We start from the raw sequence: 21856 nt of genomic DNA, 5'->3' as shown, positions 1-21856 counted from the left end.
GATCTGGGGACAACAAACGCGTGTTATCATGTTTTGTTCTTCAAATGTTGATGATAAGGCTCTGAAATAATTACTTTTTTTGGGGGGCTTCGTGTTTTCATGCGTACTTCTGTTTTGAGGGATCACAGGGACGGGAGTGGAAAGTGGGCGTAGTATTTTAAAATAAAAAGTGTTGTTGCCAAACACGGACAAGGAACAATTTTGTCAGTCCCTTAATCCTGGAAGAAAGAAATGCCAGGAGCCAGTACAATTAAGGCAAGCAAAATGCCTCTCAGTGCAAATCTCTGAATCATGTTAAAAAATCAATTTAGATGATAGGATTTTCTGCTGTTCATGTGAACAAGACTAACACAGTGCAGTCAGATTGGTCACCTTGGTCCTGTCCACATTAGAAAATGTCCCTCAGTCCTGCTTTCAGATGCTGGCTATAGCAACAGGGATGAATCTGGCTCTGGGGAGGTTCAAAAGAAAATCACCTCTTCAGGGCCAGCTCAGAATTGGAGCAGTAGCTGCATTGCAGAAGACCTGGACTCTTTCCCCTTATTCCAAAGGGATGTCAGCTTTTATCTCCCCTCAGGTCTGCCCACTCCTCAGGTGACTCCTAATGCCAAGATCAGTCATGGTGATCCCACTGCTCATCTTGTTTCCTCCTTCAAAATTTACAGGATATGTTTTATTCTCTTTGCTACACAATCAACTCCCAGGTCTTCTTCCTTGAACCCTCCTCACCATAGAATTGTTTCTGGGATTGTTTAGGTTGAAAAAGAACTCCAAGACCATAGAGTCCAACCATTCCCCCAGCACTGCCAAGGCCACCACTGACCCATGTCCCCAAGTGCCACATCCACATGGCTTTTAAATCTACAGGAATGGGGACTTTTCTACTGCCCTGGGCAGCTCTGCCAGGGCTGGGCAACCCTTTCTGGGAATAAATTTTTCCCAATATCCAGAGTAAATCTTCCCTGGTGCACCTTGAGGCTGTTTCCTCTCCTGCTGTCCCTTGTTCCCCATGAGAAGAGCCCAATCGCCACCTGGCTCCAACCTCCTGTCAGGGAGTTGTGCAGAGTGAGAAAATCCCTCTTCTTCTCCCATTTCCATCCTCCTGGACAAGCTTCTTCACAAGCCAATACCCTCGGATTGCTCCTCTTTATCACCTTTTTGACAATCTGACATTATCAGATTCTGTGTATTGCCTAACCCTTGCTTAGGTTAATGAACAGCTATACAGTGTTTTCAGAGATGTTGTTGGTCACAAGCTGGAGAAGATAAAGAGAGGGGTGCCCAAATGTGTGGAAACCAAGGGAAAAGAGATTCCCGGGCTGCCTCTTTCTGCACTGGCCTTAAAATGAAAACTTTGGGAAGTGCCTGAGAGCTCTGTCTTGGGTGCTCCTCAGTTTGCCAAGAGAGAGTCCTGGGGCTGCACCCCCTCCTCAGCCACTGCAGCAGCTTTGAAGGGCAGGTGGGGGGGGAACCTGAGGAGGGAGGAAGGGAGAAAAGCCCTGAAAGACTTGGGAATGGAGAGATTCACAATTCTGCTGATCTTTTGATTATGGCATGGGAAAAAAAAAGAAGAAAGCAGAGCGCTGCATGATGCCGCTGATCAGCCGCAGGATATTATGACCTGCCACAGGATAGCAATATGCTGCCAGTGCTTCTAAAAGCTCTGCTACCTGATTAGACTGCTAAGATGTGTCTAGATGTATCTGTAGAGCTGCAAAAGAAAAAATGAGGTCAGCAACTTTTCAGATTAAATTGAAAGCACTTGGGTAGGAAACTAGGATTGTTGCGTGCTGAAAAAAAAGTCTTGGCACGCCAATTATAGTTGATAATTATATTTCATTTGTTACAACTTGGAGAAGGGGAAAAGCACTGACTTTTAGCACAGTATCATACCCTGCTTCGGGTATGATAACTTAGGTCAGACTCAGACTCTAACAAATTTTGTTCAGGGCTGCAAGAGGATTTTATAGTTGGTAATATAAACCAGGGCACTTTACATTGCTTAAATATTAATACAATCGCTAACAGGGAAACCCCAATAAAAACCGTGGCAATGACATGGTGATTATCAATAATGAGATAATTAACTCTTGCAGTAAGTGCACATTATGCCCCACTGTGCTGTCGCTCCAGTCCCTAGATATCTTGTTACCAAATAAACAGTGTTTGCATCAACGGCCCATACAGCCAGCAGTATGAATGTTCAGGAGCTGTTGAAAGCTTCAGTGAGGAATGTGACTGAAGTGGGATCTCTATCAGGAGGAGAGAGTTTCAGCTCTGAAGCATCGTTCTGGAAAGCCCTCTCTTCCCAGCCTGCAGGTGTGGAGATAAGCACTGTTCATCAGCGCGGCGTACAGTCAGATAATACAGGTGAAGTGGTCAGACAGCCAGTGCAGAAACGAGGAGGCAGGAATTATTAGGCACTGCATCCTGCTTGTGTAGCACAAATAATACTTGAAAGTAAAAGATGTGAAATCACCTGAAGTGCTGCCGGTTTCCTTTGACACCATTTTGTATGCCACGCTCCAAACCTCCTCCTGGAGTTAAACATCTCTGTCTGGGGTTAAACCGCAGCGCTGCGGGGAGCGGCAGAGGGGAGGAGAAATGGGCTCTCATTAGCAGCAGAGGATTTGGGCTGTGTGCACTCCAGTGTGATTCTACTGCAGTCACACGAGCCCTTTGGAGGGGCTCTGCTCCCACAGACCGGCATCTCTGGGTGGTGACACTGTGACCTGCTCACTCCAGGCTGGCTGTGATCAGAGCGTTCATCTGCTCCTGCGTGCACAAGCTGTTCCTCCCCACTGATGGTGTCAGGGAGGGCAGGACCTGCAGTTCCAGGCTGCAGCACACAGTCACAACAATGTTCAGGACTGCTACATTGAGATCTATTCCCTTCCCTCGCCATGTATTAATATTTAATATTTAAATAGAGAAAGTAGTGAAGAAAGGGCCCTGTATTGGCTTGGTAAGTAATCACAGCAGGGTAATTAAGGTGGAAATTATTCATGAAGAGTGTCTACAAGAGAGCTGGAGAGGGATTTTGGGCAAGAGATGGAGGGACAGGACAAGGGAAAATGGCTTCAGATTGACAGAGGGCAGGGTATTAGATATTAGAAATAAATTCTTGACTGTGAGGGTGGGGATGCCCAGGTTTCTCAGAGCAGCTGTGGCTGCCCCTGGATCCCTGGCAGTGCCCAAGGCCGGGCTGGACAGGGCTTGGAACACCCTGGGACAGTGGAATGTGTCCCTGCCCATGACAGGGGCCTTGGAACCAGATGATCTTTAAGGTTCCCTCCAGCCCAAAAAACCCCTCTGGGATGCTGTTAACCTCCACTGGCATGCAATATATGAAAGTGATGCCACACAGTATTCTAGAAAGAGCAGAAAGTCCCTGTGAGGGGTAAGAGATAAAGTATGAGCTTGTCAGTAAAGAAAAGGACTTTTTTCTGTATTTATTTACTGTGAGATTAAAACTAACTTCCTTATTTTATTTTATTTTGGTTTTTTTGTTCAGACTTGTGGCCTCTGTGTCTTGCATGGTGGCTCATGCTCCTCTCTTCATGGAGTCTTAGCCTGGGGTGCCCAGCAGAAAAGCTGCCTGCATCTTGCCATCTTAAGGGAGGCCTTATGGGAGTCTGCTCTTAATGAATAGTCTGGGATTCATTTTGTTTACCAAGTGGAAAACACATGTTCTATTGTTTTTGTCTGTTTGATGATATAAATCATATTTGTTTCCACCAAAGTGAAGTCAAAACAAAAGATCAAAAATTAAATCATTATTTTTCTCCTCTTATTGCATGTATGGGAATTGCCTGGAACCCAGCTTGAGTCACTGAATTACCGGCAAAATCATGAAGTATTGAGCTCAGGGAAAAAAAAGGAAAAAATAAAAGCCCTACTGACTTCAAAGAAAATGCTGCCTGAATAAGGGTTGAAGAGGAATTGCAGAGTCTCAGTAAAGCACAGCTTCAGCAGGAATGGTGCAGTCCTGGTTAGGAATTTACAAGTTTCAATACTGGGAAGGGCAGAGATCTGCTGGATCATGCAGCCACTCTCACACACCCACTGGGAATCCTGTTTTCTGCTGCATGCTCAGTGCTTCTTCTGAGAGCCCTCAGATGTCCTCTCTCTGGAGGAAATGCATTTCTGTGCACTCTTTTAGGTCTGCCTCTACACACTCGTGCACACATACATGAGTTGAAAATCCTTGCCTGCACGTCAGAGTGTTTTCAAAGGGAAATGCTAACGTGTGTTCATGTTGTTTTGAAGAGATTTCCTCTGTCATGTTTACTCCAGGGCTCGGAAACTGTCACATTTCCCTGTGAAAGATGGCTTGCGAAGTCTGAAGATGATGGTGAGACTGTCAGGGAACTGGTGCCATCTGATATCTTTACTGAAAAGCTCATGAAGGATGGGACACTCAAGCAAATAGAGGAAGAAGTTGAAGAACCTTTAGAAGGTAATATAATCCTAGGAGTAGGTAGAGATGACTTGTCTGATTTTTTGAAGGAAAACATTTGGATGTGTGGTTCAGTGCCATGCTGGTACCACTGTTCTCTTTCCCTTCCTGTTCTCTGCCTCTCTCACAACTGAGGCACTTCTGTGCAATAATGTCATTATTTTCCTCTGGGGCTTTTAAGAACCTTTCACAGACACCCTTCCACACCCTAGTTTCCATATCTCCTCTGATGCCTAACAAAATTCTTGTCTTCCAGGCTGTGCTAACCTCTCTTCTTACATTTGCCCAATTTCACCTGTCCTGTGCACTCTGCCTCTTCCTTTCCCACCCTATGCGTCTAATTAATGCTCCTCTTTCCTCCTAAAGTAGTTTTGCCTGCTGCCCTTCAGGTACACATGCATAACCTTTAAAACCTGGGTCACTGCAGCCACCTTCACCTCATTAAAGTGCCTCCCAGGAGGAGAAAAAATTCTTGTTCAGCTCTGAGTTTATCGTACAAAGTGGTGACATTCAGTGTTTGGCTTTACTGGTAGCTGAAGCAAATGAAAAAGAACTGAAATTTCACCCCTAAGTCACCATATGGCCAGCTGCTTGTACCTCTTTTTCCTCTAGAAAAAGGATCTCCTTTTCTCACCCAGAGCTCATTATGTCCTTGAGAGAGGTCATGGACTTCCTCATCCTGAGCAGAGCAAAAGGAATTCAGCTGCCATTTTCATTCTTGGCTCTTGCATCTGGAAACAAGATGATTCAACTGAGAAAATAAGTTCTGTCACTGCTTCTTTTCTTTCAGAGTCTGACTTGCATTTGCTGTAGAACATTGTCAGGGTGGAATTAATGTGGATTGTTTTCCATTGCCAAGGGAAGAGGTGCCTTGCTGGAAGGAAGACTGGTGTCCTTCTTCCTGATAGCTTATGGGAGATTTCTTTTCCTGCAGTTTCCCTACAAGCTAAGTGGGAAAGACTAAGTTTTCCCATTTAGTAATTGATTTTAAAATTGTCTTTAAAATCAATTGTCTTTAATTGATTTTAAAGACAATTTAAAAAGCAATAACTAAGCGGTAAAACTGGCAAGGGTGGCCCAGAGTAGTGGTGGATGACCCATTTCTGGAAACATTTGAACTCAGGTTGGAGGAGGCTCTGATAAACCAGGTTTATTCCCTGTGGAGATTGTCACTACCCATGGCAGGTGGGTTGGCCTTTAAAGGTCTCTTCCAACCCAAACAAACTGATGATTCAATGATCCTATGATATCTAGGTGCCTGCATGACATTTTCCTTAACTTGTTAATTTCTGTTGCTTTACCTTGGATCAGTTACCATTTGTTAATTAACCTACGTGACTCACTTTTCCTTCTGAAGGCAAAGACTTGAAACAAGTTTTACAATCTACGGAATAGAATGTTTGGATTGTTGAAAGTTTCTCCTGGCATGGAGCTAGGGCTAAGTTTGGGAACTTCTGCTTTAGATATGAAATATCTGGGACACTCAATGTCTGTGAGTCCTCATACATCTTGGGCAGTGACATGGTGTAAATGACACTGATGGAAAATCAGCTCGTGGTATTCTGAGGATCATCTTTTTTTAATAATATGCTGTGTTTTAGTCCTCAAGGTCTCTAGAACCAGCAAGCAAAGGCCAAGGAGGGATGCATTGACTAATTAGACAATATGCATTGCTTCCTTCATTACTAAATTAGCAGCTGCCTCTCAAATATGGAGCTGGAACTCTGTAGGACAAATGCGAGGAGGCAGACCAGAAAATCCAGCACTGCACATCGTCCTGGTGGATGTTCTCTGATCCATTTCTCAGAGAAACCAATGGAAATCTTTCATGGATGACAAAGCAGAATAGGGTCTGTCTTACTGTGAAAGAAGAAAAAGACAATATAGCAATTTTCTTCAACACTTAACGTACACAGAATCCTAACTAAGACTTTGTGCCTCTTGCTCATTTGCATTCCCTGGGATTTGCAGGGAGGCATTCTCCATGGCTCATATGCCACCAGGGTAATCAGAGACTTGTACAGACCCTCACTGTTTTCCTGGAGAGGATGCTTTCAGTAACTGTTTGTTTTCCCCATATAATTGGGAGAAGAGTACCAAAATAAAAATAGGAGTATTTAACAGGTTTAGTAAAGCACATTACTAAAGGCATGATGAGGTTTTATTGTCTCATCATTGAGCAAGCTAAAGAGAAATCACAGCTCTTAAACAGCACAGCTCCAGCCCTTCCTTAATTAAATACTCTCTCAGCAAAAGGACCCAGAAACCTGTTCTCTGTCTGTATGGGGAATTTGTAGAGATACATGCCATTAACTCCTGTAGTAATTGCACATCTGAATTCCCAGTCTTTGTTTATGGAAGATGGAGTATTAAGGATTCACAGCTCTGAGTGGCTTGTTCTCAGATCTGTGTCCCTGGAGCCTCTGTCTGAGAAGGTGCTGAGCTCCCTCACCTCTGTCGACTTCCCATCCCATAATGGCCATAATGATTCCTTGCATTTTTAACCATGAGCTGTGTGATCAAAGCAACATACAGGCATTGATTAGCTGGAGAAAGGGAAAGTCAGCAAATGTCAGCCCAGGGATTCTCCAGTCTGTGGATTGGAGGCCTCAAAGAAAAACCACATGGGGTTTAATACCTCTACAAGTGATGAGCAGAAAACCTGGGGAACATTTTCTTAGGTAAATTCAGTGTCTAACAAGGATCTGAATATTTCATCTGACCAGAAACCATCTCTGTTTCTTTCTGCAGTTCACACCTACAAGATCAGCGTGTTCACTGGGGATATCTACGGTGCTGGGACAGATGCCAATGTCTTCCTAAATATCTACGGAGACATGGGGGACATGGGGGAGAGAAAACTCAGCAAATCCGAAACAAACTTCAACAAGTTTGAAAGAGGACAGGTACAAATGTGAAGGGTTAATGACACTTTCCGTTTCTCAGTCTTCAATCTGTCAAGTCAATGACTGCCTTTATAGGCTGAGTTTTCCTATGAGGGATGAATTGATTGATTCCATTTACCACATTCATTACCTCTTAAAATGCTTTGTATGGATTGTCAGCTGGGTATTACAGCTGACAGGCGCTGCAGCAAACAGGCAGATGTTCCTATGAAGTCATTGATGGACAAATTATGAGCTTGGTCATGGAAACTGCTGGAGCTGTGAGCTGCAGATTCCCACAGTCCCTGTGCCACTGACTTGCATGTACACAGTACATGCTGGAATTCACCACAAAACTTGTTAAATTGATGGGTCTTAAACTTCAGCTGTATCTGGGAAAGTAACACCAAAAGTGATGTCCTGTGGCTATCCCATGTGTCACTTGGATAAAACGGTGGCAAGGATTGACTTATCTGGATTGTTCATGCAAATCTAACTGGATTAGAAAGGGAAGTCTACTTAAAAATCTCCCAGGAGTTCAATATTCTAACTGGTTAAAGAAGCGGTGTTTCTTGCAGCTCCCCTCCTAGCAGAAGCAGGCTTTAAAGCATTTCCCTGAAGAACAGTTTTAGCTTGCAGATATGCCTCAGTAGGCTTCTGCAAAGCTTTTAGCCAAATGCCATCCAGCAATATGGAATTTAAACATATGTGTTCTGTAGCCTCCCTTTTTTTGCCTTTTTCCTAGTAGATGGTCTGTTGAGAGTTTTGTTAACAGAATCCACTGCTCTTGAACACCCTGCAGGAGGACACGTTCACAATACAGGCTGTTGACCTTGGCATCATATACAAGATCAAGATTCGCCATGACAATAGCATGATCAGCCCTGACTGGTTTCTGGAGAAAGTGGAGATCCTGGATGAAACCACAGAAGAGTCGTTCGTTTTCCTGTGCGAGCGCTGGCTCTCTAAAAAGAAAGAGGACAAAAAGATAGAACGGACACTTTACGAGCAGGTACAGTTATGGCTCACAGCAGATTCCATAAAAAATAAAACTCTCATAAAAATAAAATTCTTGAATATCTGGTGGAAGTCCAAGGCAGCTCATTAGGGACTCAGAGGGCGTTTGGCTTATCCAAAATGAATTTCTGGTTTTCAAATGAGGGCTGAAATTAAGGCCACTCTCAGCCCATTATCACTAGCTCTGTAATTTGCAATTTCAGCAGAAAAATCAAGGAGTGAAAGTAAGAAACCCTTCAGATGAGAGTTCACTACCTTGCTGATACACAGCATTTCCCTGCTGCTGTCCTTGCCATGCCCACAAAGCAGGTGATTAGTGGGTCTCACTATTCAAAGTCCTCCAACCAGAGTGGTGGGTCCATTCACTTCATCCTCACTTGGACTGGGTGATTTATTTCTTTTCAGATCCCCATTCCACCACTGCCTGACATAAAAGCCAGGTCCCTCTGCTACCACTCAAAGCACCAAATGTTTTTTACTGAAGTGTCCTTTCTACTTGCACGCTCTCCATTGCTTATCAGCCTAGTGCAGCTAATTAGAATTCGAGGTACATGCTCTAATTAAAATTAGCAAACAAGATTAATAGACTTCTCTTACTTCTATACAGTGAGACATAATAAAGCAGCTGATTATAAGTTCATTTTATTTAAGGAGTCCACTTTGCAAAGTGCGCTGTAAGTGACGGTTACCACTAAAGTGATCATCAATGGAATTGTCCTGGACTCATCCTGAAGGCAGCAGAGTGGATGTAAGAGGAGTTAAACCATGGATGAGTGTTGCCTTATGCTGCCTCATAAAACTGCAGCACACAACCCTGTCAGTGCTTCTGGACAGCCTTACCCTGTTGCTTATATCGATTCATAATGAGGAAAAACTAATCACTCAATTTTTTTATATTATTTGACAGTGTGCCTCACACTGTCAAATAATTATTTGACACTAGCCTCACATCTATTTTTTTTACAAAAGCCTCACATTTGTTAGACAATGACACCAAATGCATTGTCAGTAACTCTTCAAAAACAGCCAGTGTTTCACATCACTCAGGTTTGCAGTACTCTGCCTCTTGTGATATTTGACCTGTACCTAATGAGCAGCCCTGGGAGAAGGAGCTGGGGGTGCTGTGGGTGAGAGCTGGGCCTGCCCCAGCCTGAACCCCCTGGCCTGGGCTGATCCCCAGCGTGGGCAGCAGGGCAGGGGGATCCTGCCCCTGTGCCCCTGGGCTCAGGTGAGAGCCCACCTGCAGAGCTGCCCCAGCCCTGGCTCCAGCAGCACAAGGAGCTGGAGCTGCTGCAGGGAATCCAGAGGCACCAACGTGATCAGAGGGATGGAGCAGCTCTGCTGAGAGAATTGGGACTGTTCAGCCTGAGAAGAGGCAGTTTTGGGGTGACCCAACTGCAGCCTTCCAGTGCCTGAAGAGAGATGACAAGAAAAATGGAGAGAGACAATTTAAAAGGGCCTGGAGTGATGGGACAGGAGGGGTATGGGTTCAGATTGAAAGAGAGATGGTTTAGATTTCATATTAGAAAAAATTCTTCCCTGTGAGGATGGGGAGGCCCTGAGGATGCCCAGATCCTCAGCTGTGGCTGCCCCTGGATCCCTGGCAGTGTCCAAGGCCAGGTTGGATGGGGCTTGGAGCGACCTGGGATAGTTGAAGGTGTCCCTGCCGATGGGGAGTTGGAGCAAGATGACATTTAAGGTCCCTTCTGTGATCCTATGAGCTCTGGCACTGCTCCATTGATCTGAATTTCAGACAACCTCAGACAATTTCAGACAGGCAGCACAGAAAAGGTCACAACTCACAAGAATCTTATGTCTGTTATATTTTCTTTTAATGTAACACACATCCAAAACGGCCTGCCAGGGTTACCAATGAAGTAAATGAAAATCCACCAGTACAATACAAGTCACATTTATTCAAGCTACACTGACCAAAAAGGTACCTGGGGGACTAGAGGCATTTCTTCTCATGTCCTTGGAGGCACAAGGAAACAGGGGACACCACGAGAGTTCAGCCTCATTATTTTCCCAACCATTCCCCACCCAGAGCTACAATGGTGAGCGGAACAGCCTGGATGGAGCCTCGCTCAGTGTGTCCAGCCAGGACAGCAATGCCAACACGAAGGAGCCCAAAAAGTCCAGCCTGGTCAAGGCAGCAGAGGAAGGCTCACGTGAGTGGCAGTGCCTGAGTGTTTGGTTGCATGCACCCCTGTGCTCCTGGCTTTCAGTGCTTAAGAAGCTGCGTTCATCTCACTGAAGAGCCAGGAGAGGCAGAACATTACTTCTCTTCCCTTGTGCTGTGACTGCTTTGGGAAAGGCTGGATCAGGACTTGTGTTTCTGTGTTTGCAGTGCTTAAGAGGTTGTGTTCATCCTGGTGAAGAGCCAGGAGAGGCAGAACAATTACTTCTCTTTCTTTGTGCTGTGACTGCTTTGGGAAAGGCTGGATCAGGACTTGTGTTCCTGTGTTTGCTGCTTTTCCTGCAGCTCTCTGACCTCAACAGTGGGATAAGTCATGAAATTCACAGAAAATCAAGTGTTTCCAAACTATTTGTTTGACTCAATTCAAATGTTTCAAGATGAAATGTTACTTAATTTGAATTTAAATCTGATTTATTTTTAGAACTGGTTTAGGTTTCTTTTTCCTTGCCACACATAGTGTGCATCACAACAGCTGTCCTGTGAGTCTAGTGGAGGGTGTCCCTGCCCATGGCAGGGGACTTGGAATGAGATGAACTTTAAGGACCCTTCCAACCTTGCTTTTCTATGATTCCATGATTTAGATACCCTTTTTATGACTACCTCGGCATTCCAGGACAATGTCTTATGAGCTAAATTGAAACTACAGCTCTTTGATATCCTACACGAGGCCTTTTAGTTTTAGATTAAGATTTTAGATGTGTGATTACAATACTGTTTTTTATTGACTGAGCAGCAGCTGCATCACAGTTACTGTCTATGTGCTTTTAATCCACAGCAAGTGCAAAATGATTAAATTTATCTTAAGCTTCCATGGTAAATGAAGTGAAAATTATGTCATTTTCCTTAGGAGCTAAAGATAGCTCTCCAGGGGGACTCACACAGAGCCCAGAGGTGGTCACAGGGATGGTTTGCAGCTCCTCTGATGCCCAGTAGCTTGAGGTGTAATACCTGGGTTGCACATCCCACACCTTTCACTTGGAGACAGATTTAATGCTGCACATTGCTAAACCTGGCCTGCAACCCATGTGTCTTGGGGCAGTCCTTCTTTTGCAATCCCACATTGTGTTCAAATAAAAAAAAAAAGTTATTTCCATGTTCCTTCTGATATTACTTCTGTGCAGTGACAATGGATAACATCTGCCACGTTGGCATCCCGTGTAGTTTCACAAATAATGGGTGAAATATCATCATTTCCCAGGAGAGCTCCTCTCCAGCAGAGCTAGGAGAGCAGTTCCCATCGTCCCCATTGTGCCAGGGTCCTTGTTCCCCTGAGCCCTGGAGCCTGTCATCACCACTATCTCTGCTCAGTGACATGGCCTCGTTAAGGAAGCTGCTTCCTGAAGGAATGTCAGATTTCCTGGAGGAATGTCGGATAAGATGGACTGGGTGAGCCAGGCAGCCACCTTCCCAGTGGGATAAGAAGCCAGCTCAGCTGGTTCACTCAGGAACAGGGATTTGGCTGGGAAAGGGAGGGAATTTTGTCACTCAGCCCAGTCCTGACTGTGCTGAGATCAATCTGGCAAATGCCTCCGAGGGGCAGGAGGTGCAGGATGTGAGGATGGAGCTCAGGGAAAAGTCCTCTTGGCTAGGATGCGGCTGGAATCTGAACTGGGAACCTTCTCCCATGCTGGAGATGGCACGGATGGATCCCTAAGGAAACCCACACTCCTGAGAGGGGAACACATGGCCTCAAGCAGCCTGAACCCTGTGCTGGCACTCAAGGACAAGGGGAGATGGGCTGGAGGACCTGGGGTGTCCTGCTGTGGCCGTTTGCTGCAGGTTTTGCTTTCTCCTGTGTTTGAAAAAGGGGTAATAGGAGTCCCAGATAAAGGGGGAGAGAACAGAGAGGGAAGATAAACTAATTTAGGGATCCATTTTTCCAGTTTTCAGAGGAAAGAACAGCAGAGGATGTTTCCTGCCTTCTGATAGTAAGCTTCTCTGGATCTCTGTGTCCATTATTTAAAGTGGGAAATTATAGCTACTCAAAGTTCTCATTTCTTTTTTATAGGTGCTTCAAGTACCTTGGGTTAAGGATCACCTAGAAATGCTGGTAGTTCTCTGAACCTAGTCTGTCACAGCAGAACAGGACAAAACCCATATGGAAGAAAATGTCCCCATTCAAAATATACTTTATTTTAAGGTCTGGAGATGTCCTAAACATGACCCCTTAATATATTCTTATAAAATCTACCTTGACTACAACTAAACCCCTTTCCTGCTAAATGCATCATTGTGGTGATATACCCACTAGAATGTAAATTATACCACAAATGGGAGAATAAATCTTGCCTAATCATCATCTCATTTTATGTTGGTACATAAAATCCTCAAATTGGGGCTGAACGAATCTTCTTGGGTTCTGTTCTGTCCAGAGGTAAGGACAGATTTGTTCAGCATGAATTTATGCCTTCTCTGATGTTGCAAAAGTATTCTGAGTCTGATGTGAAGTGTACATATTTTCTAGTACAAACCCCACCTCAAAAATGTTGCTAGTCATCATAAAGCAAAATTAGATGTCAATCTTGGGTAATTTGAAAACCAGCCAAATTTTTTTTCGTCAACTTACTAACTTTTTTATTTTTAATCAGAAGAGTGATGATGAAGCCAGGCTGCTTCGAGTCTGTGACGAAGCAAGTTTCAGAGCTCTGAGTCTTGTCAGAACTGTTTGAACAGCCCTGCACAAATGTTCTGAGAAATCAAACGAGTATTCAGCGACCAATTCTGCACCGCCTGCTCGGCTTACCCAAATGAGCTTTTGGAAAGCCCTTGAAAAGCAGTCTGGCACTTCCTCCCTTTTAACAGCTGAACTGAAATTTCTGAAAACCACAGAAAAACCACCTCCTCTTTTACCAAGCCTTGCCCTGAAGGTTTTCCCCCCAACCAAAATGGTTATGCAACATACAGACATATTGAGCGACTTACCTTTAATACAATGAACTGTTCTCTTCTGTCTGGGTTTGTACAGGGATGCTGAAACCGTGAGCTGCCCCATAGATCACAGCAATCCTTGAATGAGGCACAAAGGAGAGCATTTGTGGTTGTTCTGGGACATTCAGTCAGTGATGGCTTACCTTGGAGTCAGCACAGATTTATTTGTCTTTATTGAATGGGGAGTGTAAGATCACTTTGGCCTAATAGCCTGTTTAAGATTTAGGTGCTCAGACTCATCTTCAGGAAGGTCTCTTGGTGTCAATAAGGGTTCAGGCCTTCTGCTGTTCTGTCATGCATATAGGGAGAAATCTGGACTTACAGCCTCCTTGAAGCCAGTAGGGTTGTCTGGGGAAATTAACCCTTGCAGAATTCAGTCCCAAGCGCGCCGTGGGAAAGTGGTCTCCAAAGCACACTTGTGGCCCAACAAAGCATGATGTTATCACTTCTCCAAATGAATTCAATGGGATGTGAACCTATTTGGCACGCACAGCTGCTCCCTCTGATGGGATGGGTTTTCTCAAGTCTCATAGAAGTGCATATGTGTGTGGGTTTTGTGATGAGCAAACCTCTCTCTGTGTGGCAGTGATCCCGTACCACATCACCGTCACGACGGGCACGGAGTACGACTCCAGCACCGACAGCCGCGTGTTCATCATCATCATGGGCCCGCAGAAGCTGCGGACTGAGAGGCTGTGGCTGGATCTCCCAGAAGGAAAGGACGAATTTGCAGATGGCTCTGTGGAGAAATTTTCAGTTTGGGGCCTAGACGTTGGGGAGATCAAAAAAGTGGAGGTATGTTGTGAACGCAGCGCGAGCGCCGGAGGCGTATGAAATATGTGGCCAAATAAAGCACGTGGTTCTGTTATTCTTAGCAGTGGAGGAAAGGCTCTTGGGTCTAGAAAGAATGTAAACAAGACTTTGCTGATGAGATTTTGCATGCCTCTGAACCTGTAAATAAGTATGCTTTACTTTGCATAAAACCAGGATCCTTGTGAAGCGGAAGAGAATTGTGAATTATAAAGAAGTTATAACACATTCCTGTTTTGCCCCATCCCTGGCACTGGTTTTTCTTACTCAATCCCTGCTATTGCCAGATGCAGTAAAGCTTCCCAGGATGCAGTTCTTCATTGGTCTTTTTTACTAGTTGATTTTTTTCACTACTTCCAATAGGGTTTCATAAATTGTGAGAAACACATCTTGTATAATTTCCCAGATAAACAGGAAAATTGTTTTCACAGCTTGGAGGACACAGACTTAGAGAAGAAAATTAATCATAATTTGTAAGTAATGTGCTCAAACAGATTTCAGTACAGGAACCATTTTTTCTGTTATGGCTCAGGGAGACACAATTTGCATAGACTTTCCATCACCAGGCTTAAACTTGGCATGAATATTCCAGAGCGTTTGTGTACATCATTCTTGTTTCATATGGCAGTTCCACCTCCTTAAATCTTGCTCCAGCCCCTCAAGTACTGAAACCCACAGCACTTGAGGACTCTAGGAGCCTATTTAATTTTGTTTTTACCACATCCCTTTGTGGAAGTAATCCTATCTGTTGATGTGTGTGCCTGTATAATGGGAAAGAGACAAGAAAGAAATAGAAATCCTAACTAATAAGAAAATCCTTGCATCTGTATGTACTGCTGTTGCAGCTGAGGGACTGTCACTCACACTGACTTTCACTCAAGCAATGAATTCTGACATCTTGAGAAATCTCTATATCAGATTTGAGTTTATTATCAAGCCATTTTCTTAATGCACTCCCAGTTATTATGTGTATCAGTGGCACTTTCTGTCTGGCCCATCTCGAGGTCAAACTTTTTATAGTGAAGCAAGTGCATCAATCCTTCTCTTCCACATTGTGCACACAGGGAAACAGCCAGGGAGTGGGACAGAGAGGGAGGAAAATAACAGTGTCACCCTCAGGGTCAGAGAGACAGGAAGAACAACCTGAAGAAAGAAATATAAAGGGATGCTGGAAAAGATACAGTGAATAGGGTAGGGAATGGGTAGAAAAGAGAAGTAGGAGAAGACGCTTTGAAATAGGCAGAAGCAAGGCAAAAATTAATTTGAAAAGGAATACAAATGGGAAAGAAGATAAAAGGTTGCAAATAAAATGTAGAGAGCTAGGAAAAGAAATAACATATATCTTTCAGGCTGGTGATGTTCCTGTGCACTCTTTCACCCCTGTACTGAGTGATCTCACCAGCCTGCTGCCTCACCCCTGGCTCCCTGTTCCCTTCTGGTTTGTGACTCCCCAGCTCGCAGCTGAAGGAGCCACCTGCTCCTGGCCTTCTGCCTTCCCTCACACAGTGCCCTCAGCTTGGAAGGTCCCCTCTTTTGGACCCGTGTCCCAGGGATGACATTGATGTGCTAGTCTGCCGTGGTTGCCATGGCACCAGCCCGCATTTTCCTTCTAGAAAATTGCAGTGTTCGGGGACATTGCAGAAAATTGCTAGTTATCTACTTGGGGAAAAGTGAGGAACAGTTCGTTCTTGGGTTTGGCATTTGTCTGTTTGTGTGGAAGGTGAAAAGTTCTGAGTGTGAGTTACCATGTGAAAACAGAGAGTATACAGCAGAGTATGAGGATTAAGTTTCCAGGAGCCCTCTGTACAACCCAGGCAGCAGACTGTACATTTAGCAGGGCGGTGAGATTTGCAGTGTGATTCTACTCCTGCTTTGGTATTATGCACCTGCTACAAATGCACTCCACTGAGAGCAGAAACAGTGGAACTTGAAGTAATTTGAAAGGGCCACATTTATTCCTGTCTTGTAAGCCTACAAATATAATATTTACTACTGGTGGACTTTAATAGACACTCTGACATGAAAACAAAAAACACAAGTTATTCGGTGTAGACACTTTATACTGTGTTTTCAAAGTAATTTTGAGTATTTCTTCTCCACATGAATGAAAGTATCTCTGTTTCTAGGCTGTTGTTGCTGCAGGGAGACATAGATATGTCTAGGAGAGTCCTGCATTGGTTTGTTTTCACAAACGTCTTCTGGTTCAAAGCCTCTCCCCACCATGAACACAGAGGAAGATCAAGGACACTGAAATGTTGCAAATGCAAGTCCAGTCCCTCAGGGACTAGGGACCTGACCCTCAGGTCTCTCTAGTATTCCCTGAACCTTCTTTCCACAAATATTCTCTCAGATTTTCCCTCTGCCACTGTGCTCAGTTTCTATGTGATCCTGAGCTGCCCAGTATACACTGTGACTCTCAGTCTCAGTGAAGTGCAGTCCCTCCTCCCCCAGAAGGACAGGAGGAACAAGGTATGAAGGTTTTCAAGCAGCCCAAGTAAGGATCCGCCTGCCTTTGAAATTCTGTCACTCTAATTTAGCTCAAACACCTCAGCCCAAACCACTTGCTGTGATATTGATATGCCACATCCAGGCTATGCTGCTGGTGTGGCCATGGCTTGGCATTATTCACTCCATTGGCATGGTCTGTCTGAAGATCTGCCTGGAACTGAAACTCAAATCCTGGTGCTCTGCTCCTGAAGTCCAGCCACAGGGAAGTCTTGGCTGACACAGACTGAATTTGTCCCAGAATTTACATTTTTCTTGAGGTCCTTGGAAAGTTGTTAGTGCACAGGTTCTCCAAGGCAGCTGGATGCACAGGTTGTTTCCTTCTGGCTGTCACTGATACCAAAGAAGTTAAAGTTTGCTGTGAAGATGTGGCAGCTAGCAAGGTCTTGGAAAGAAACTTTCCACAGGGAAGCTGTGCAAAGATGGATATCCCATCATGGAATTGTTCAAGGGTAGGCTGGATGGGGCTTGGAGCAGCCTGGATAGTGGAAGGTGTCCCTGCCCATGGCAGCAGGGTTAGAATGAGATGGGCTTTCAAGTCCTTTATGATTCTATGATGTGAGCAGGTGGGGGTGTGCAATGAACCCAAAAGACCAGCTAATTTTATGAGGCTTATTAGGATTTTTCCTCCAGCTGCTTTGTCACTGCAGAACCATGGCCCTGAACTTTACCCACTACCACATCCATGCCATCCTGCAGCAGAGCTGCACTAAGACACTGACTTTGGGCTCAGCCAAGCTGGCAGGGAGGGAATGGGAAGGCAAATGTTATATTCCCATTCACCTCACACCCCAAGAATCTGAGGATTAATGCATCCATTGTAGAGTTGAATTTCCCTAGTGGTTAGCTCTAATTTTCTGCAGCTGCACAGACATTAGTACAGCAATAATACTCCTAATAGCAGTGATGGCTGAGACCGTCAGACAGAAAAGATCACTTGTTTTTGGGAAAAAAATAGTTACCACAGATATATCACCCTAGATGAATTTGTTATTAAAAATTGCTTTCTGAGCCTCCCTAAATATCCTAATAATTTAAAAACAAAAACCAGTGAGGTATTTGGATTAAGGACTTCATTTTCCTGGAAATGACAGAAACAACATTTTCTCTGAAAATAGTTAAGTGCAGTTAGGTCTTTTATGGACAGATAGCTCATTGGAATGACTGACCAAGGTTGATACATTAACTTGGATACATAATTTTGCTTCCAAGTCTGCCCCAGGTTGAATTCCCTACCTTCTTTAAGAGAGACACATGTAGGTTCTTGGAGAGATTTACACTGTCAACATTGTTTTGCTGCTGATATACCTGCAGGAACCCTGGGTTTTGGCTGATTCAGTTCCAGGTGGGCTCTGGATTTCATCATTAACTCATTCCTGCACTGTCTCTGTATTTCTGCAGGATATCTGCCCCTGCTGCCACCTCTAGTATTCTTCCTCTTTCCACTTAAAATTTTTCAGGAGCTCCTTGTTAATCCATGCAGGCTTGTGGCCACCCTTATGTGCCTTCCTGGTCTCCAGGACAGATCATTCTTGAGGCTGGAGGAGGTGGTCCTTGAAAATCAACCAGCTACAGATGTAAGCTCCATCTGTTGTCTCCTGTACAAAGACAGAGCTTTTGCACTCCAAGGGGATGGGAAGCAGAGAAACAGCCTCATACATTCAGTTCACTGTTATGTGGATTTGTGAGGGACGTGCTTGTAATAATACATGTGGGTGTTTGCTGAGCGTCTTTCCTCTTGGCTATAAAGCTTTGAATAATCACTTCCAAGTGTAGTGACAGAAGTGGAAAGGCTTGTAAAAGTGGAGAAGTGTGTCTGCTGCCAAGTGAAAATGAGCCTGTAGAGGTCAATGGTGCAGGAGCAGAGTGACAAGAGGCTGGACATGTTTCCATGTAGGTCAGTCCAGTCTTCCTTGCCTTTTTTCTGAGACTGGCCTTCCCTCATGCATAGCAGCTGATGGCCTGAGCTCCCTTGCCCATGTCAATGGCACCATTTCCCTCCATTCCCGTGAGGAATGGTTTGCTGTGAGGGTGTACACAGCCTCTGAGTCCCTCATTTCCAGGTGAATCACCCCCTCCCAGAGAAATCCCCTTTCCCAGGAGGAGTTTTCTCTCTGTCCTTCACAGGTGGGGCATGATGGTGCTACCCCCGAGAGCTGCTGGATGATGGAAGAGCTCACCATTGTCGTGCCCACCAAAGGCGTCATGTACAACTTTGTCTGCAAGTGCTGGCTGGCCAGAGACAAAGGGGACGGGCTCACCTCACGGATCCTCAACATCCTGGATGCAGAATGTGTTAACGTCGGCATCAAGGTAGGCACCAAGCTCCCTCTGTGCCTTTGGCTGCTGCAGGGAGCTCTGCTGGCATAGCTCATGTGCCAGCAGCTCTCATGCTTTGACTTTTGTAATTGGCTTGAGCCTCTCCTCTCCTCTCCTCTCCTCTCCTCTCCTCTCCTCTCCTCTCCTCTCCTCTCCTCTCCTCTCCTCTCCTCTCCTCTCCTCTCCTCTCCTCTCCTCTCCTCTCCTCTCCTCTCCTCTCCTCTCCTCTCCTCTCCTCTCCTCTCCTCTCCTCTCCTCTCCTCTCCTCTCCTCTCCTCTCCTCTCCTCTCCTCTCCTCTCCTCTCCTCTCCTCTCCTCTCCTCTCCTCTCCTCTCCTCTCCTCTCCTCTCCTCTCCTCTCCTCTCCTCTCCTCTCCTCTCCTCTCCTCTCCTCTCCTCTCCTCTCCTCTCCTTTCCCCTTTCCCCTTTCCCCTTTCCCCTTTCCCCTTTCCCCTTTCCCCTTTCCCCTTTCCCCTTTCCCCTTTCCCCTTTCCCCTTTCCCCTTTTCCTTCCCTATGTTATTTTATTAGCAAAATCTTTAGGTTTGGTTTAGGACCACGACTGTTTAGGGCCCTGTTTAGTGAGGCTGGCTGGATGCAGCCATGGCAGAGTGGGAGGGCAGAGCAGGTGAGGCACAGCTCAGCAGCCTGTCCTCATCTTGTCACCCACTCTGTCACCTGGTACCCCTGGAGTGGGAACAGCTGCAAGGTGAAGGATTACTTGTAACTCATCAGATTAGAGCAGTGCAAATATCCTAATGTTTTAATCCCTCCATGATGTGGATACAGACCAAATTTTCTAACAGGAGATAGGGAAATAAATAATTACTGGAAGTTGTTGAAACGTGAAAATATTTGTAAGCCTGATTTTTTGTGAGAATAACTAACAAAAGTTGAATCAGTGATGAATAAAACTCTATCTTTTTTCATTCAAATATATGAATTTTGAAGTAATATCTGATACACCGTATTTCAAACAAGTACAAATTGCAAAGCTGAGCTATGCTGATTTTGGATGTAAGATTTGTAGCAGAAATAACAGTCTGGATGAATGTGACAATAATACCGTGTTTAAATACCTGTGGCAATTTAAATACCTGTGTGGCAATTTAAAATCTCTACAGATGTGCTTCTATTTACAATCAGGTTACACTTCCATAGTACATTATTTTTTCTTTATGCTGCTCTTGATCCCCAAGCTAAAGATATTCTCCTGAAATCTTTCTTGTTCCCCAGACATGCAAAAAATTGATAACTTTTTCAGCATTTGTGAAGGATTCACCAAATCAATGCAGATTTCAGTAGTGGAATTGACCTAAGAGGGTATTAAAACCTTCCTCAGACTTAATACCAAGGTTAAAACCAATCTCATAAAAAATGCCCCATCTGTCGTTTAACCTCCTGGATGAGGTTTCCAAGCCCCTATTGGTGAGCTGATGGCTTGCCCATAGATTGAAGTGGATCTTAATGAAGACTTATGTTCAGTCTTCCTTTAACAGCACAATCCTGAATATTTATTTTCATAAACACACCAAAAATAGACACATCTAGCAACAATTTTTTTTCCCTGTGATGTTGGGCCAGAAACTTGATGGGAGACTTGAAGGAAATCTGGGCAGATGCTTGGGACATGAAAACAGAAGTGAGCATTTGACTTTCTGATCAGTCTCCTAGTTGAGGGAATTTGGGACTGTTCTCTCGTTAATAGCTGTAGTTAAAAACTGAGTCTTACAGGCATTTTAGAGTTCAAAGACAACTGATATGTTTAGCATCATTGGGAAGATTAATACTTTTCTAATTTTTTTTTCCTGCTTGGCTTTTGTACAGCCCTGCGTACTCATTTCAACTTAATTTTCTTCTTGGCTTGATATTCCCTCTTTCTGCTTTAAATTGCGTATTTGTTTTCCCATAGTTGGAGAAATTACTCAATGTCCACCACAGCCATTAGAAGCCTTCAATGCAGTGGTAAAAGAGTTTTTCTCCTTCCTGTAAAAAAATAGGATGCATTGCTAAGATTTAAAATATGTGCGGGTGAATATGTGATCAACAGGTTACTCAGGTTCAAACAAATGTGAAAAATATTTTTTATATCATGTTATTCCTTTGCACTGTTTATTTATGTGGCAGCCGAAATTCAGGCCAATAAAACTAGGCTAGCAGGGCACTATTTAAAATATGTTTCTGTGAGGTGTTTCTTGATATTCCTCTACGTCTTAAAGAAGCCTTGCTACCATAGCTATGACCTTGGAAGCATCTAAATGGTCTAGAAGTCTTAAAACCCCTGATGGCCACTGGGATTTGCACATTTTTGACATGTTTATTCAGAGTCTTATTGTTCCCACGTCAGGAGAATAGAACAAAATTAGGCTAGTTAGGTGAAAACTGTAGAAAACATCTTTTCACAAACTGGCATGCCTTCAGTGCACACAAGTTCTGGGAGGACTCTGCAGCTGATGCAATAGTGAGCATCCCCTTGGACAGCAGGACAGCTGAATTTTTGTACCACAAGGAGTGTTCTGATGTATAAACCTCCAAACTGTTAGTGATATTGGAATAAACATTGCCCAGATAAACACTGACGTTTTGGAGGAAACATTTTGCAGCCAAGAAAAAGGAATAATTGTTTTCCTGGGAAACTCTTTTTTAAAATTAGCAAGAATTTGGTGCAGTACAGAGCTGGAGTGCTGGAGGTGACCAGGCAGAGACGCCTGGTAGCAGAGGGTTGGAGACCCAGC

The 21856-nt window shown here is 44.4% G+C and overlaps 1 protein-coding gene across 1 annotated transcript in view; it reads left to right on the top strand.

Annotated features, from left to right (window-relative positions):
* The window catches only part of LOXHD1 (lipoxygenase homology PLAT domains 1), a 79773-nt gene that overhangs the window by 20505 nt on the left and 37412 nt on the right, over positions 1-21856 (top strand). Inside the window, exons 12-17 of the mRNA XM_058044065.1 lie at positions 4297-4459; positions 7211-7365; positions 8147-8356; positions 10409-10532; positions 14076-14284; positions 18932-19117. Coding sequence (XP_057900048.1) covers positions 4297-4459; positions 7211-7365; positions 8147-8356; positions 10409-10532; positions 14076-14284; positions 18932-19117 — 1047 coding nt within the window. The remainder of the gene's footprint in view (positions 1-4296; positions 4460-7210; positions 7366-8146; positions 8357-10408; positions 10533-14075; positions 14285-18931; positions 19118-21856) is intronic.

The sequence above is a fragment of the Melospiza georgiana genome, chromosome Z, assembly GCF_028018845.1.
Source record: "Melospiza georgiana isolate bMelGeo1 chromosome Z, bMelGeo1.pri, whole genome shotgun sequence".
NCBI classification, from domain to species: Eukaryota; Metazoa; Chordata; class Aves; order Passeriformes; family Passerellidae; genus Melospiza; species Melospiza georgiana.
Note: the sequence above shows the minus strand (reverse complement) of the source record. Positions and strands in the feature narration are given on the sequence as shown.